Source organism: Protopterus annectens, chromosome 4.part0 (assembly GCF_019279795.1).
Source record: "Protopterus annectens isolate FY-2018-M chromosome 4.part0, PAN1.0, whole genome shotgun sequence".
NCBI lineage: Eukaryota > Metazoa > Chordata > Ceratodontiformes > Protopteridae > Protopterus > Protopterus annectens.
In genome coordinates this window covers 122,715,393-122,727,711 of record NC_056733.1, presented here as the reverse complement: position 1 = coordinate 122,727,711, position 12,319 = coordinate 122,715,393, and the positions used below count along the sequence as shown (strand labels likewise).

At 37.1% G+C, this 12,319-nt stretch overlaps 1 protein-coding gene across 1 annotated transcript in view; it reads right to left on the bottom strand.

The window, feature by feature from the left end:
- LOC122799221 (autocrine proliferation repressor protein A-like) overlaps nucleotides 1-12,319 on the bottom strand; it is a 660,522-nt gene that overhangs the window by 136,573 nt on the left and 511,630 nt on the right. Inside the window, exon 11 of the mRNA XM_044068140.1 lies at nucleotides 2,658-2,751. Coding sequence (XP_043924075.1) covers nucleotides 2,658-2,751 — 94 coding nt within the window. The remainder of the gene's footprint in view (nucleotides 1-2,657; nucleotides 2,752-12,319) is intronic.

Sequence of the window (12,319 nt, the reverse complement as noted above, 5' to 3'; positions counted from 1 at the left end):
TATAATTAGTAGGACATATAAAAAATTGCACAATAGCTATAAGAATCAATCACTGGAAGTTAGAAAAGACTGGGAAGAGAGACTGGAAAAGCAATTAACAAGTGAACAATGGGAGGATATGTGTATGGCTCCCAAGTATGGTCTAAAGCCCAGAAGGTTTCGAAGTTTTGCTTGGAAGTGTTTCCATAGGTATTTTTATACACCAAGCAGACTTCAAGTATTTTTTTCTTATGTGGACAGCAAATACTGGAGGTGTGATGAGGTAGAAAGAGGTAAGTAGAAATATATTTTTGGAGAGTATAATGAGTTAGCAGTTTTTAAAAATTCCATACAGAGCATTCTGTCAGAAATATTGGAGGAGCAAATGGCTGTAACTAAGGAAATGATTCTTTTGAGTTGGGACGAGGGATCTGAATTGCCTAGACATGGTAAGCATTTAATAAGTTTAATTCTGTTGGCTGCCAAAAAGTAAATTACTAGAAAATGGAAATCAAAATCTAATCCAATTGTATTTCATGTGCTGAATATTGAAAAAGAGACAAAATAAATGGAAGAAGGATCTTTAGAAAAGGGAAGGAGCAAATTATATAACAATAAATAGAATTTGTGGGAACAATACATGGAGAATAATGTTTAGAAGGAGGAGGAGGAGAAGTGAGTTTTAAGGGAAGCAAGAATTGAGCAATTTATGTAATGTTGGACAGAAAGAAAGTTATTATAAAGAAAGCAAACATAATGTATAATGTATAGAGATGAAAAAATGTTAATATGGTTTGTTTTATTTTCTATTAATGTGTGTATGTGCTCGTGTCTTAAGTGATAATTTAATAAAGGTGTTCTAAAAATATAGGAACCTACTAAATGGATTAAATACATTATTTTATGCCATGGTTACCAGAAGAAATGAATCTTGGGAGCAGATGCATTTTCAGAGAAGATGAAAGCCAGGCTTACTGCTCTTTTGGAGAATATTTCTATAGAGGACATAAGGTGCTGCGAGTTGTTCTGTACTTTTCACACTTATCAAGCACTACATGACGACCTAAATTTTAAAGACCAGAGTTACATTGGAAGTAGTCCCATATATAGGGCATTGCAATAGTTTGACCTGAAGGAAACCAAGGCATGTACCACTACTAGAAGATCTACTGGTAGGATAAGGTGCTTAGTAAGTGGAGTATTCCTCAGGTGAAAACAAAAGGACTTGACAACAGCAAACACCTAGTCCTTATGGGTAAGCCAGTTAGCCATAATTACCTCCAAATTCCACACCTTTAATGTAGATTACACTTTGTCACCACTGTAGATAGCATTAGGGGACAATACTGATGCAGATGAATTCTGGACAGTGGCACGTATGGCCATGGAAACTATTTTACAATGCTGAGCTTTAACTGATTATTGACCTCCAGTTGTGGAAGTTTTCTAAGTCTGTAGTTAGCTTATTTATGGCGGTTGTAGATTCAAGAAAGAAGGTGAGGTACAATTATGTGTCATCAGTATGACAATGATATACCAAGCCTCTCACTGAAATAACATCTCCTAATGGAAGCATGTGCATGGCAAATAACAGAGGATCCAGAATGTATCCCTGTGTCATATTGGTGATTACTGATCTCTTGCCATAAAAAGATAATTGAAGACCCAACTAAGGGACATCTCCATACTGTACCTAGGTCAAAAAACAGACTGGAATGTACCTTAGCTGTTACTTCCATGTAAACACAAATTCAGCTGCATATATTTGACCTTCTCAGGAACTTTACCAACTAAGAGGAGATTGAGGTATTTCTGTAATGATCCTGATGATTGGGCTCCAAACTGGCCTTCATTGGGACTGCATTAGCCAAGGCCTCCTACAGAATAAGTAAAAGAACTCCCTCCATAAAACAAAATATGGTGATCTGGTTTACAAAATGGAACCAGAGCATCCAGACATGATATAACAAGACTTGATGGACAAGGATCCAATCTATTAGTGGTAGCATACATTCTGGAAATAACAGTAACAAATTTAACATAATTAGCAATAGTAAACTCAGACCAATTCCAAGGTGGCAAGCACTTTCTAAAACTACAAAATGTCCCTGAGAGTTCACCAGTTTACAAAACTGAAAGAAGCCTTGGGCTTACTTGTACCTGGCAGTATTTCAGAGCTGATCATTAACATTTATTACAATGATCTCAAGCAGAAGTCAGTTTCTTACACCCTTTTATAGCAATTAGAGATCTTCTTCTCCTTTCGGCTTTTCCCGGTTAGGGGTCACCACAGCAGATCAGTTGTCCTCTCATGATTGGCAGTGAATTTTTTATGATGTCGAGTTGCCAGCCCGATGCCCAACCTTCCACGGAAGGCACATACACACTCACGCACTCATGCCTAGGGCCATTTTAAAGTATCCAATCCACCTACAGCATGTCTTTGGAATGTGGGAGGAAACTGGAGCACCCGGAGGAAACCCACGCGACCACAGAGAGGACATGCAGACTCTGCACAGTAGGCACCCCAGCTGAGGATCGAATCGGAGAACCTCTTGCTGTGAGGCGGCAACGCTAACCACTGCACCACCACGGCCGCCCCTTTTATAGCAATCAGTGTTACACCTGAAAAACCTGTAATTGCTTTTTTCCCTACTGCCCCCAACATGTAAACTTACCTTTTTCTGCACTTTGGAAGGTAGCCAGATCACTGGGTGAAACAGAAGTTGATCAGGGTTCTTTGGTTTTCCCACAAATAATCTGAAGTCCCGTCTAATTACAAAAATAAGAAAAAAATTAGAAAACTCTCAAAACTACTAAGAAAAAGTAACTACTAAACACATTAAGCTTTGTTTCTGTACAATGGAGCTGATACTTTCAGAGTTCCTGTCTAGCAGCTGAGACATGCAGAACAGATGTCAGCAAAAAAGAGATCATAGGTGCATAGGTTCATAGGTAGTTACTAAGGCATGCAGGCCAGGGTACCCTTGAAGATCCCAGCCCAATTGGCTGATTAGCCTGAGCACAGTCTGGTTAAGTGACTTGCTCAGATGCACATGGCAGGCAAATGGATGCTAAGGGAATCAAATCTTGAACAATAGGAAGCAACTCATTAACAGCTCATAACCTTAATCCCCTGCACTAACTGTTACACTCAGTCAGCACTGAATGGATGAATAAATAAACCACTTTTAAAATAAATCAAATGTATACTATATAAACCTCATTGTTGTGGTTTATATATCACTGAGTGGGTGCACTGGAAGAAAGGAACTGAAAGGTCAACATTTTACCGTCCCATAGTGAGAGATAGTGGGGTGCAACTTCTGCAAATTAAGCTAACCTTGAGGGACATGGGAATAACTGTTTATGGGAAATGTCTCGGGGGGAGGTTGACATAATGGTTAAAGTGTTTACCTTACAGACACAAGGTGCAGGGTTTGATTCTCACTTGGGGTAATTGGCTAGGCTTAAAAATGACCCACAAGGACAGTTAGCCTAGTACTAAACTATGAACCTATGAACCTATGCAGGTGGCATTATCCCTTCACATACCTATCAACCTGGAGACTCTGGACAAAGGCCCATGAAAAGTAGGTACAATTGGCCAAAAATCTGGATGCTGATTAACATAACATTTGCATACATAATCATATAACCCCACCCACTCCAGTGGGACCGTGGGATACCAACATGAAGATTGAAGTCACTAAATAATAATAAATAATGTCAGACATTTGAATTTCAGACTTTATGTCCCTTAGAAAATATATAATAATGCAACACCTGTTATTCTAGCAACTATCTGAGTTTATAGAAGCAATATTTAAAATTTGCCCCTATTTTTGGGCCTTTGTCCCACCATTATTTTTGGCTTTGTCCAGATTTCTTGCTCTGAGAGATTGTGAGGTATGGCTGAGGATAATTTAAGCACAATAAATAACACTGATTCTGTTATGCAATGGGTAAAATAGTGTCTAAATAAAATAACACAAGAAAGGATATGAGGTGTCATATCTGACCCAGCCAAGGTACCAGCCACTGTGACTGGCCCTCTCCTCATTAGGATCTTTTTTTTTTTTTTTTTTTTTTTTTTTACATTAAAGTAGGACAGCAACTCTGTAAGGCTCATAGTACAATTACACCTTTAAATGGCATTAACGTGCAGCACCAATGGCTGGACAGGGCTTATACCTGAGATAATGAGAGCAGTCTTGCTTTCAACATATAAATGCAACATCCCTAGCTCTGGAAAAGCACAAATTAGTTTAACATACTAAAGAACATAGTAACCATTGTGGATAATAGGCTCATTTCAACCATGTCTCAGGTGTGGTTAAACATGCAAGGTTGCCCACATGACACTTAAAAGTATGCATATCTTCTGCAGGAAAGTAAATGTTCTTCTGTATGCCACACTAGTCCTCCCTGTAATTGAAATTAATACTAAATTATGGAGCATTAATGCTAAATGTAGTTCAATTTGAGAAAAGTATAGAAATTCACAGCAAGAAAAATATGAAATTTAGAAAACCCGAGCTAGTACTGCAAATTACCCCCTATTTCTTACCGCAACACAATGACAAACCCAAACCTGTATGAAAATATATACCTAGGGTATTGAGCAGAAGTAGCATAAAATAAGACAAACAAGCTTATATTCTAGACTGGCATTAACTAAGGGGGAAAACAGGTACCATGATGTGGAATTTAACTCCCTTTGTTATTGAAGTCTTCAAAATACCCATGAGGATTAGAATGGGCCTAAAAGAGATTATGGCAGTCAGACTGTTGTGCTTGCAGATGGTCTATTGTGATCACTGTACTACCACTGAAAAACAACTAAATAAACAAATAAACTAGTCCAAGGCCATTAGGTTGCAAATTTGAAATCACAAACTCTGGACATCAGTATATTTTTCAAAAAAGAAAAGATAAAAACTTGAAATCACAACCTCCAAACATGACAAATACTAACAAAAACAAATAATGAATCCAAGGCAAGCACACAGTGACATCAAAAATGCATTAGCATAGTACAAAAAGGTGCCGTATTGACACTTCAAAACTAACATATTGTGAACGCAAAAAAAAAAAAAAATAGGAAACATCATGTAAGCAAAACACAAAGACAATTAGCATTGCAACATAGTCAAAACTACTATAACACAATGCGACTGTAAAAAAAAGCAGTAGCTGCAATATACAAATGTAATACATAAAGGGAGTCAGTGCTATAATTATACCAAAAATTAAAAACTTACAAATTGTGCATTTTACAGCTATTCAAGCAAAACACCTATATAATTGACACTAGCATATATTCATTTTTAAATCTTTACAATGTGAAAAAATAGAGGAACTTTAGCTCACTAATCTCATATTTAAAATAGAGAAGTCATGATGAAATCAAAGGAGGTCACAAAAAACAAATTTGGTTTGCTCTGTTACTGTATTGTCATTGTTTCCCCAGGAACACTATTTAAGTTCATAACCCTACCTTAAACGGTCTGCTATGCTGTGGTGTATACTTCAAGGTCCACAATGCTTGGACCAGGTTAACCAGCTGCTCAGTGACTTCCCCCTTTTCCTGCTGAGGGCTCCTTGGGATAAACACTCCATTGGATTTCATCTGGTCATCATCACTGTCTTTAAACTGCTCCAACACTAAATATTCCACAAGCAACTCAGTATTGATGAGGCATTGCAAGATGGCATTGATGATGCAGGTGTTGCCATGGTTCTTCAATCATGCTACCTCAGGAACTCTATCCCCAAGGCATGATAGGAACATCTCAGGTGATCCACTCAGGTCAGACCAGACAGACGATCTCCCTCCCATAGACCTAAAGCTTTTGAAACCTGCTGTTGTCTTTTTCATTGTCCATTGCATGTTCCTCAGTGCCAAAATGGGATAAGGTGGACAGAGTTTTGAGAGCCCTTCTTATAAAATTGCCCACTGAACTCACAGAACCCCTCCTGAAGAGTTTCTTGCCAGAAGACCTTTTTTTATGCTGTCTGTCTTGGACATCATGACTACATTCCATGGACAGCATTCCCCAGGATTTAGCAGCTATACAAAGGACCCGACCCTCAGAGTGGAGACAGACCCCCCTCTCCAGCCCCATACTCAAGTCAAACCCTTCCACTAATTTCCCTTTACATACTACAGCCACCCCAATTGAAGTGCGAGGGCTGCTGTAGCTTGACTGTGACTTCTTTGAGCTCATTTCCATTTGAGAGATCTCAGATGGCTGCAGGTAGCACTGGAGTTAGTTGCAGTTAGTGTGCGTCACTTTCACTTTCTCATATGGTGCTGTTTTTTTTTTTAAGTTAGTTTGGGATAATGTACTTTTTCCTTCCAGTAACACAGTCATTTTAAATACCATGGATAATTTCAGCATCACCCATTAAGGTTTCTCCTCACTGGGGTTGCCACCTTTTCATATGCCAAAAGTGGGGTAACATACCTCTCACAACAACTATCAACGTCAGACTCACCACGCATGGTTTGAAACTGCCGCCTCAGTTTCTGAGTCTGACAGGCAGTCAGGCAGTGCCTCATGAAGCTGATGTCATCACACATGCCTCTGCACATTGATGATGTTGCAGGATATGCTGGAGCTGCTGGATGGCATCAGCCATAACTTAAAACTGTAAATAAAAAAATAAATTAAAAAATCAAGAATTGAAAGGGCCATTCGAAAATTCATGGCACCCCATTATTTTGACCTCAAAACCAGTAAATACTGAGGAATTCATTACAGTTGAGATATATGCCCCATTCATATCACAAAATATGGATCTCATTCAAGGAAAACAATCTTTCTGTCAGAATGGTATGAGAATTTATTTGCTTCTTTGCTTATGTGTTCTACTATAAAATCCTACTTGTTAGTCCTGTTTAGCACTACCAGTTTGCTTTTCTCTGTAACAGTGCCATTGTGAGGTATCCATTTCCCCAATCTGTTAGTTTACTTTTGTTCAGTTTTGCCCTGGGAAAAAGACAGACTAAACAATTTACATCTGTCCTTTCTAGGTATTCTGCTCAGTTCTTAATCATTCCCAGCCAAGATAGTTGGTTGGAGTTCAACTAGTTAATTAATTAATTAATTAATTAATTCATTACATCTGTTTACTGGGGAAGTCCAACAGAGCAAAAGTCCATTTTCAGGGGATGCCCAGAGTAAAAGGCCTCCAAAAGATACATATAACACATGAAAGAGGTGTGTCATACATTACAAGTCAACATTTACATTTCTAGAGATTTACAAGATAGATAATATGTAAAAGGATAGGTAGAGAAGCATTTATAACCTTTTGCAGATAGCTCACAGAGTGAAGAAGAAAGAGAAGGGAAAGTAGGAAATTAGAATTTATGGGTGAATGAGACAGGAAAGAGAGAGAATTAAGATAGATTTTGTTAGAAGATGGTTGATATTAAATAATAGGCAAGAAGAAAGGAATAGGGGAATCTTAAGTGAAAGACCTACTCTGGTAAAATTTTTAAATGGGTGCTGTTAAAAAGGGATAATAAGAAGGGCTTATAATATATTGCATGGTAACTATAAGAGTCAGTCAAAGCAGGTTAGAAAAGTTTGATAAGACAGACTGGAAAAGCAATTTACAAGAGAACAATTGGAGGAAGTATGAATGACTCCCAAGTATGCAACAAAGTCTGGAAGGCTTAGGATTCTTGATGGAAAAACATAGGTATTTTTATATCCCAAGCAAACTTTAAAGAATTTTTTCACAGGTAGATATCAAATATTAGAGGAGTGATGGAAAAGAAAGAGGTAACTGACAATATATATTTTAGGAGTATAATGAGTTGGCAGTTTTTAAAAATTCCCTACAGAGTACTCTATCAGAAATATTGTGTAAGCAAATAGCTGTAAATCAGGAAATTATTCTTTTCAACTGGGATATAAGATCTGAATTGCCTAGACTTAGTAAGGCTTTGATAAGTTTAATTCTCTTGGCTGAGAAAAAAGCAATTTTTAAAAAAATGAAAATCAAAGTATAAACAAATTGTATTTGAAGTATTGACTATTGAATAAAGTGAAAAATGAACTGAAAGAGGAATGTTTAGAAAAGAAAAGCACATTTCATAGAAATAAATGGAAATTGTGGGAACAATACCTGTGGAATAGTGTTCAGGAGAAGAAGGAGGAGTGAAGTTTTAGGGAAGGCAGGAATTCAGTAGTTTATATGATAACTGGACTCATTATAGCTACAAGGAAAATAATAGATATGTGATATATTATTTATGCAAATGGAAAAAAAATTCATATGGTTTGCCTATGTCTGAAGTGATAATTTAATAAAGGTGCTTTAAAAAATGAAAAAAAAAAAGATTGCTAAGGCAAGGATAGTGGATAGGTTGACAGTTTGAGAGGGAGGCATATAACATAGAAAGTGAGAAGTAAAAAGTTGGCTAGAAGCATAAGGAAAAGTTGCAATAAAATGTGAGGTGCATTTTGTGTCATGTACAGGAACAATTCCAGTTTGTCAGTAAACGAGTCTTCAGTCTATTGACAAATTTAGTTTGGCTGTATTTATCTTTAAGGTCTCTGGGAATGGAAAACCATTTTTACATGCACAGAGAAGTGTAAATCTCCATGGTAATTACTGGATCTGGGTATATGTATCAGATTGTGGCTTACAGATCTGAGGGATCTAGAAGGAATGCATTTTGAAAGGACAAATGAGAGTGTAAGGTACTTGCTAGTTTGTGAATTAAATTATACATGATTTTTAGCTGATTATGTGTTAAGATGAATATCAATTCCAACCAGTTTAGGTAATAAAGTGCTGTACAGTGATGTGTTTTGCCTGGCATTTTATCGGCAAATTTCGCAATTTTATTAAATGTCTTTTCAAGTTTGACTAGATGGCTTTTGGAAATATTGATTAATATGGCTGAGGAATTGAGGAGTGTTCAAAGAAGTAATTTCGGTGCAGTGTGTCTTCATCCAGTGTTTTCTTTTATATAAATGCATGTCTGCCTATCTCTTAGGTGATAATTAAATAAAGGTGTTAAAAATAAAAAAAAAATGGTATTCTACATAATTTGCAATGTCAGCATTGTTCCAGCTTTAAAGATAAATCAATATGCAAAATATTCAGCAAAATGGAACAAAGCAGTTTTGAGAATGGCCAACTAATTATCTCTAAGAGACCTAGATAAGTAAAAATGTAGAGCATTTTAAGCAGGCAGAACCACTAGAGCATTGGATACCAGAACAAGGAACATTCTGCAGCAATAAAAAACAATCAAAATATGTGTACTGTTTAGACACTGATCTCAAACTGCTGCAAGGTGTGCATTCATTTTTGCTGGAACAGAAAGATTATATCTGAATACAATTTGAAAGAAATCTATTAAGTAGAAAAGAAAATTCATGTGTATATAAATTATGAACTTTCCAGTTAACTGGCTTAAAGGAATTGGTTCAGTTGAAACAATGTTTATATAAATGGTAAAACATGCTTTAGGGATTAGATTACTGAATAAGTTTATGGTTTAAAAAATAAATTTAAAATATAAATTAAAATACAAAGGAACACATGATTAGATATATGTTAATCAATCATTTTAATGTTTAAGCCAGGTTAAATGAAAACAAAATGTATTGAACATGATAGTATGAATCAGTTCCAAGATGTTACTTATATTACATATTTTTATAGATTAAAACTTGCCAGAAAAATAACGTCAGTGATCACCATTCACTGAAACATAAAAATAACCTGTGCTATGCACCAATAGCACAGATCAGAAGGGAATTTTTATTTATTTATTTATTTTTTTTGCAGGAGGGAAAGCCCCCCTGCACTTTCTACATAAGGGACAAGCCCCTCACATCACTAAAATTACAGAACCAACCTCATTAGACACAAAGCAGTGGGAAATGAAGAAATTCTCTTGACTGAGACATGGTATACATTGATGGTGAGTACTATGGCTGTGCAAGTCTGTAATGTTTTCTACACATTTAGATAAACAACTACAAAGGTTTAGAGAAAAGGTGGAGGTATCTCAGTCTTTGTCCTGAAGAGACTTATATCAACGCTGGACAAGCAGCATGATGCATTAGACATTCTTCATGTCTAACTCACCACTAATAAAATCCATTGCCACATTCTAATTAGTTATAGAACTCTATGAGTCAAGACAGCCATAGTGCCTATTTACAGGAACTGGAGTCACTCAGCATTAAACCCAGTACCATTTTCCTGGGTGATTTTAACCACAGAACTATAGACTGTGAAGCCTATATCACTACTAGTGTGCTTGAATAAAGATTCCTGGACTTTGTTAATACAAATGCTTCAGAACAACTAGTTGGATTACTCACTACAGGAAACAACATCCTGAACCTCAACCTTTCTAACATGGGAGAATTTCACTCCATCCCTTGTGTATCATCATCATCATCATCATCATCATTATCATCACTTGTCAAGTCAGACCAGAAAGCTGTTAAAATAGAAACCCCAGACCTCAGTTGTCCCTGGTACCTTTAGAAATATCTGCAAGGCAAACTTCTTAGTTTTGTGCGACACCCTGCAAGTTTTCAATCCACCCAAAAAACAGAAAATTCCACTGAGTATACAGAAATGTACACTACTATTCTATATCAACATGTGGACAATTCCATAGAAGCAGCTGTATTCTGCAGGATCAAGCGCAGAGCAAACCCCAAGAACAAACCTCCCTGTTGTAACTAGAATATCAACAAGTTTACAACAAAAGAAAGGGAATTAAGACCACAATGAAGAAGAGTAACACCAAGCAAACCACAGCCCCCATCATTAAAATAAATAAGCATCTCAGGAGCTTAATTAAAACTACCAAAGTCAAGTTTCAAGCAAAAATAGTCACCCAAGCAAAGGATAACAGCAAGGCCTTTTTTAGCTATGTTCACAGTCTCAAGAGCTCGACATAATAATCAGCTGCTCTGATTGTGAAAGATACCACCTACACTGAAGCTGAAGATATAGAGGAGTATAGTGTTATGTACAGTTTGTGACTTGAACAGCACTAACAGGTTACTGGAAAATCAGTGTAGAAAATGACAGGTATAGTTTTAACAGGACAGCTTACAAGATAGAAGGCAATGAGTGCTCCAAACACAGGTAATAACTTTAGGCCCTTAGGATGAACAATGAGTTATCATGGGCTGTTGGTGAGAATAGGAAGGGTGTTCAGCTCAAAAAGAGAAACTATTTGCAGATAAAGAAATTCAAGAAGGAATACACATTCCTCTGTTTGCCATTTTACACACTGGCAAACAAAGAAATGTGCATATAAGCACAAAGATATTAGGTAAACCAGCATGACGTGAGAGAACATATGCAGTTCTACCTATGTCATCTTATAGAAGGCAAGATCAGTACTACCTGTAAAACAAATAGAAGCTCAGACAAGTACTTTCTCAGGGAACATAAAGAAGGGTGGGTAAGCATACCTGAAAGAAAGTACAGAAGGTCAGATCAGTACTATATGAGGGAACATATGAAAGACCAAAAAATTACTACCTGAGAGCACGAGAAAATTTGGACTAGTGCTACCTGAGAGAACACATGGAAGGCTGGATCAGCACTACCTGTGAGAACATAAAGAAGGGCAGGTCAGCACTACCTGAGGGAACATACAGAAGGGCAGAGCAGTACTACCTTAGGGAATATATAGAGGAGAAGAAAATTACTACATAAGAGAACAAAAGAAAGGGTGGATTAGTACTACCTGAGAGAACATACAGAATGGTAGACCAGTGCTTCCTGAGAGAACACATGGAACAGTGGACCAGTTCTACCTGAAGGAACCTATACAAGGGCAGAGCAGTACTACATGAAAGAACCTTTTGAATAGTGAACAAGTATTACATTAGAAAACACAAGGAACGATACATGCAAGGAACGACAGACCAGTGCTACTTAAGAGAACCTGTGTTTGATCAACTGCTACTGGAGTCAAACAAGGATCTGATGGTGGTTCAGAATGCAGGGAGGTTTTGAGACATCCAGATGTTTTTTTCTCTGTATAATTAATGAGCTGCCATACTCATGGTGGGCCTGGCCTGATGAAAAAGGGCTGCAAATCCACATAACAGGCCTCTCTAATACAATACTCGATGAGTCCACACTCATATGAACAAAATACAGCCTGGCACATCTCCAAAACATTGTTTAGGAAGCTTTGACAGCCACTGAAACATGGTTTTGTAACTCATAAATTTTGCTGAACCCCCGCCCAAAAAAAAAACTAATTCTTTTTCTCCACAAATCCCTCTCTCATGAAAAAACAAAAAATAAAATCCTCTTTCTTAACAAT